At 41.3% G+C, this 6,152-nt stretch overlaps 1 protein-coding gene across 3 annotated transcripts in view; it reads right to left on the bottom strand.

The window, feature by feature from the left end:
• Positions 1-4,822: 4,822 nt before the first annotated feature.
• Positions 4,823-6,152, bottom strand: part of SMAP2 (small ArfGAP2) — a 34,424-nt gene continuing 33,094 nt past the window's right edge. For all 3 annotated transcript variants that reach the window (XM_073317806.2, XM_073317808.1, XM_073317805.2), the window contains one exon: positions 4,823-5,963. In XM_073317806.2, the coding sequence (XP_073173907.1) occupies positions 5,838-5,963 (126 nt within the window). In that variant the 3' untranslated portion in view covers positions 4,823-5,837. The remainder of the gene's footprint in view (positions 5,964-6,152) is intronic.

Raw genomic sequence — 6,152 nt, 5'->3', positions numbered from 1 at the left:
GGGGAGGGGGGGTGGGAATCTGCTTTACATGTAATTTGGAAGCGTGTGTGGCAGCTAGGAAATGAAACAGGTGTGGTAAAGACCTGAAACTAGAACCTTCACCACCACAGTGTAGAAAGAAAATTATGTAAAATAGAATCTTAGGCGGTCACACCTATAACAACTGTTCTCTGTGAAATCGATTACACCAATCAGCATCAGCCTGGGCCGAAGACTTGGAAAAGCAGGTTCTTAAGGCGAGATCTGAGAACTGAGGAAAAGTTTTGTAAATGCTTGTCTCACTGTTAGAGTAAAGCGGTCATGTCTTTAAAAAAAAAAAAAAAGAAAAAAAAATCCTAGATCTTGTCTCGTGTATTTCCCTGGATCCTGGAAGGTAACACAGTAGCATCACAAAGCTGTAGATCTTCAGTATGTACACTATCTATGCCGATGGGAGGGGTTCTCCCATTGCTGCAGTCAATCCACTTCCCTAAGAGGTGGGTAGCTAGGTCAACAGAGGACTTCCTCCGTCAATCTGGCACCGTCTACACCAGGAGTTAGGTTGGCATAGCTACGTCTCTCAGGAGTGTGGATTTTTCACATCCAAGAGATGCGTCTATGCCGATGTAAGCTGCCAGCGTAGACCACCCCCCAGAAAAGCAACTCACAGTTTGGCTGCAAGCACAAGACCCAATGACTGGTGCAGGCTCTCTCTACCCTTTCAGAACTCAGATCATTGGTATACCTCATGTTTTTATAATCAGAGTTTAGCACACAGTCTTGTATTCTGGATGGGTTTTTTATTTTAAATGTTGGTGACGAAGGGCAGTCATTAACACATCGGCGCCAAATGCTTGCTTGTAGTAGGTCTGGTCCTTGCTTTGATTATCAAACTAGTGATTGCTGAGCTAAATGGGAAATGATGCAAGAAGCAGGAAGGTTTTCGGGACTGTTAGAATTCAGCTAGGTAGTACACCATCACTGCAAAGCTGGTTTTAATTTCTCTTCCTTTCATCTACCCGGGCATCTCTAAAAGGTGTAGCTAACCCTGCATCTTATCCAGAAGGCTGCTACTTAACTTGGCACACAATGATGTTAGAGGAATACTGCTTCCCTGCCTAATGAGGTCCCCCCCCCCTTTTTTTTAAAATAAAAAAAGCCAGCCGTGAAGTCAGTATGTCTCAGATGTGAAAATGAAGGCACTTAAGTAGCCATTGAGAAGTGAGGGTTTTGTTGGGATCTTGCTCCCTCACTGCAGCATTTGCATTTAGTTCAGATGGAAGAAGGATGCCTCAGAACCATGCAAAAAGGGGTTTTATTGAGATCTGAAGAGCGTGTGTTAGTAAATGACTTGGTTGTTTCTAAAGGGATTATTGTCGATTACTGGATATTGACAAGACTTCCTAGCACTTGTGAGAAAGGTGGATTTTTGTCTTATGTTTATTGCAAGGAACTTGATGCAATGTTTTCTGATGCCAGAGATGGCATCTTATTTTCCTCGGGTTGTAGCTGCACTACCCTCATCTGTAACCGACCGGCCAGGTGTTCTGGCATCGAATGCCTCTCGGACGTTAGCACTTTGATGTTGGTGGCCTTGTTTTTCTTAGAAAAGGGCTTGATCTTTTCATGCAGTTAAAGCTAAATAAATTTCCCCCATCGTGTTGTCCCACTCCCCACTTCAAACAAAATATTGACTCTAACAAGCACTACAGCAGTGTCCAGCACCCACTGAGTCTGTCATTAATGGCCAGAGTTTATAGCTTGACTATAAAAACCTGCCTCCGGGGGGGGAAGAATTGCTCGAGCAGCCCTGGTGCAGAATTAAAGTCAGTCTTTGACATTTGGCTATTTTAAAGCTACAGCAATTACGAAAGAGGGTGGAGTTTTCAGAAGGACCCAAGGCCCAGATCCCCCAAAAGGTATTCAGGCATCTAGCTCCTATTGAAGTTAATGGGCATTAGGCACATAGGTACTTTTGAGGATTGGGGCCTACTTCACATAGGAGCGCCAATCCCCTCAAAAGTCAACGGAATTTATATTTCTAAGTTGCCAAGGTCTTTTGGAAAAGCCGATGTTCACTTTCAGCTCCTACAATGTTTTCAACTTGTAGCCATATAGGCCATCCATTTAAATCTGGGCTGGGCTCTTAATTTAAAAAGCAAGCATAGGATAGAGATTCAAAGGGCCAGTAGCACACACTGGCAACAAGGAGAGAGTTTTCATTGAGGGGGTCCAAAATTAAACACTCTCTTAAGCAGACCAGGTGGTATTTTAGAGCCCTTCCTAATGCCCAAGAGCCCTGCCTGTACAGCTAGTCATTGCTTTAGAAAGTTGAAAAGAAAACAAGCTTTTGTTGTTTAGGTAAGTGCAGCATTATTAGTTGGTTTAGAGAGGTATAGGGTGAATCAGTACCACCTTACATTCAGATTATCTAAACCTGTACTGCACCAGTTGTAACAGATGGTTTGGATCACGCACACCAATATGAGCATTATGTACGGAAAGCCCAAACACCGTCTCCTGAACTCAGTACAGTAATAGGAGTTAGTGGTCCACTTGCAATTGGCACTCCATGGTTTAAAAGGTTATGCATGCCTCAAATGCCTATTAACCATGATTTAAGAACTGTACAGAAGCTTTTTAAAATCTACAGGCATCTTGATTAAGTGGCAGATGGCACAAAGGACATACACCATATTTAGGCAAACCCCTATTTTTCATCTGAAAGTCAGAACAGGTATGCAGTCTGTAACAGAAGCTACTGCCCCTCTTCAGTGCTGGGATAGTTTTATTTTAACAGGGAAGAACTAATTTGCTAAAATCAGATAAATTGGCATCAGGTTTGGGGATTCCTTACTAAATTAATTGGTCTCTTATTGGTTTTATAGTTTTGAAATAAGCTGTGTCTTAATGACAGATTCATAACTAACAGCAACTTTGTATTGAAATAAATTCACAGTAGGGGGTGAATTACTGATTTTAACCCCAATTCCATTGTTTAAGACAAGGGGATGGGCCTATGATGGGCACTCAAGAAAGGTAATAGATTAAAAAAGCAAATGGCAATTTTATACCTGTGCTATGTAATGTTTTATATGTGTGTGGTCTTTCCTAATGTAAAACTTGTATTTTTGTGGTTTATATGCAGCAGGACTGATGGATTTGAGGGTGCACGTTATTTTGTAAAATATTCTTAGCCAATTTGCCAAGAAGAAACAAAAATGAAATGTTCATATTCTTCATTGGCTTGTACCTGCATGTACAGTATTTGGGCAGCAAGTAAAGATGATTAAAGCCAGTTTGAAAACTGTTTGCTTCACCTACATTTGGGCTGCAGAACCTTTCATATAGGAAACTCCCTTAACCTTTGACTTCCAACTACATGTTTGAGGCTGTTTGCTAGATTCAAAAGTGAGCTGAATTCTGGAAGACTCTTGATACCAGAGTATGGATTTACTTCTGCTGTTTTTGAAATGGTCACTATTGTTTGATGCACAAACTTAATGGCCACAGTTCAGAGGAAAAGGAAATGCAATGCAATGCTGGATGTGGTATACCATTCACCTCCCAACAGTGATGGCAGAGAATACTTTAGTGGATTGGGAAAAAGAACCATATGCAAGTGACTGAACACTGTACAGTGAGGTAGATTTCTTCCTCACCCAGCCATTGTTCAGGTAGCACCCTAAGGCATGAGAACTGAAAGCACTCAAGTTCTCATCTAGAATAACTGCATATTCCTACCAAGGTATTTGCCTTTATTATCCAGTCCCAGAAAAGTATTTCCTTTCATATCTGTGTCATCGTTTAGGTTAGGTGACCCTTTGGTTCTTGTACTACAGGATAAAGGAAGTTTCAAGAGTTTGCCTTCACTACATTGTGTGTTTTCTGATGCTGTTTCTCATTTTCCACAAACCTTATGCCATCAGCACAACAGGCTCTGCACCAGCCCCTGCACCAGCCCTATAGAAACACCCTGAAATTTAGGCTATTCTTCATTTCTACTGTATATACGTGCAGTTGACTAAATACAGAAGCAGCAACTGCTGACCAAAGTGGATGATTTCACATCACATTCTCCACCTGCCACTTCCTCGGTGCAGAGAATTTGACACCCTGCCATCTACAAGTTTACTAAAAATATTAGTGCAGGATGTTTTCCTACAAGAGGTCCTTGCTCTGGAACATTTTGCCACAATAGGAGTACATGCATTATCCACGAATCTACAATGACTTACCAGCAAAAATATAAGACAAATTTTGCAAATTCAGTGTGTCAATTTCATCTGCAAAAGACCTAGTAGGACTGTTGACAAACTGAGCAAAGATGGAACTTAAAGATCACCTAAATTTATCCAGTCTTGAAAAGTTGTGGGAAACCAGATTCTTTAAGGTTCATTAAGATATTAAAAACTTATCAGAGGATCTGGTTACAGCATTATAACCCTGACAGTTAAGACGGCTGTATTTCAGAGAGAACAGAATTGTGTGTACAGTGTTCAAGTTTTATTTGCCTTGCTGTATGCACAATTTAGTTAAGGTAGATGGATTTTTGTTAACCAGGTGCAAACACTGTATGAACTCAGTTGATTTGCAAATCACTTAGTTAAACTAGTCCAAATTTGCATGTAGACAAGCCCTTAGAATCCTGGGCCAGATAAGCAGTACATTTGTGTTCTAGTCTAATAAAGTGGTCATGTTCCCACTGTGGACTAAAGGGACAGCAAACATTTGATTAGGGATCTGAACCCCTGAACCCAGAGGTGATTAACTCATTGTATCACTGGTGATTTGACAGATTCCAAATGAAATATTTAAGAGCCAAAAAGAATATGAAGTCAACTGATGTTTCACTGCAATGTTTTATTAAGGAATTTACATATACACAGGATAAAGTAAACCAAGTATGTCGCACTTTTTTGCTCACGCTGATGCAATCTTTCAAATGTATGCTTTCTAGTGAGGTGGCTGTGAAGGACAAGAAAAACCTGCCCCCATGCTCCCCCCTTCTATGCTTCGGTATCAGAATGTCAAGAGAAAGCTGGGGATGGGGACTACACAAGAACAAAAACAGATATGAAAAAAGTATAAATTAGGATGTCATGGTAATTTTAAAAGTGTAAGAAATACTTGTGATGGGCTCTTGGCCCTCTATAAATTAATTATCTTGGTTAGTTCATTAAAAGTTTTTTTTTGTTTTTTGTTTTGGTTTGTTTTAAATTACATCAACACCACAGATTAGACAGAAAAAGCCACTCTGAAGAAGTGCAAAGTTTCACATTCCAAACACAGTGTGCGTTCCATCTTGTGTGACACTCCTGTTTGGTCACAGGAGGGGTCTTCAACATGACTTTGGTTCCAATGAAGTTTGACTAGCCAAGCACAGAGAGGCCTCAGCTCGAAAGAACGCCACAGCAAGAGAGAAGAACCGAGGTGGCAAGATTTAGGTTGGATTAAAATCCAGTTCCTCAGGGGCTTTCCCTTAGCAAACAAAAACCCACCAATACCATTTTATTTAAATCCAACTCCCCAAAGGCCCGATGTGAAGCCAGTAACGTAATTCAATTCAGCTACCTCAATCATCCCTCCCCTGAGATGCCGAGAAGGGGGAGACAGTGCCCCCAAGAGCATTTGCATTTCACTGTGCTGAATGCAGGAGTTGAAAGTGGTGTTCTGGTCACTGAGGTTTCCCTGTGGTTTTGACAGTTAAAGGAAGAGATGGGTCTCAGTTATGGGGAACACAAAGGTTCAGGCTGAACAGAGAGGCAGAAACAAACCCTGAATGTCTCATGGAGCAGTTTTAAAACAGAACAAAAGGCCAAAAAAAAAAGTGGTCATAATACAGGGGAGGAAGAGGGTTATTTCCACATTTGAGAGCTGAGGGTTTGATTGGTTCCTTGGGCACTTCCTCCGCCCATTGACTGTCCATATCCCATCATGCCATTAGCTCCATAAAAGTTCATCCCAGCCATCTGCTGGGTCATCTGAGAAGGAAAGGAGACAAGCCAGGTCAGGGAAATCATTCTAACACACAGCAGGAAAAAAAATAATAATCTAGACCCCAGGCCAGGAAAGCACTTGGTACAGGCTTAAAGTTCAGCACATGGGATAGTCCTATTGACTTTTATGGGACTAAAGCACAGACTTCACGTAAAGTACGTGCTGGGGATCCA

Source organism: Lepidochelys kempii, chromosome 19 (genome assembly GCF_965140285.1).
Source record: "Lepidochelys kempii isolate rLepKem1 chromosome 19, rLepKem1.hap1, whole genome shotgun sequence".
Classification (NCBI taxonomy): domain Eukaryota; kingdom Metazoa; phylum Chordata; order Testudines; family Cheloniidae; genus Lepidochelys; species Lepidochelys kempii.
The sequence above is the reverse complement of the archived record's forward strand: the minus strand, read 5'-3'. Positions and strand labels throughout refer to the sequence as shown.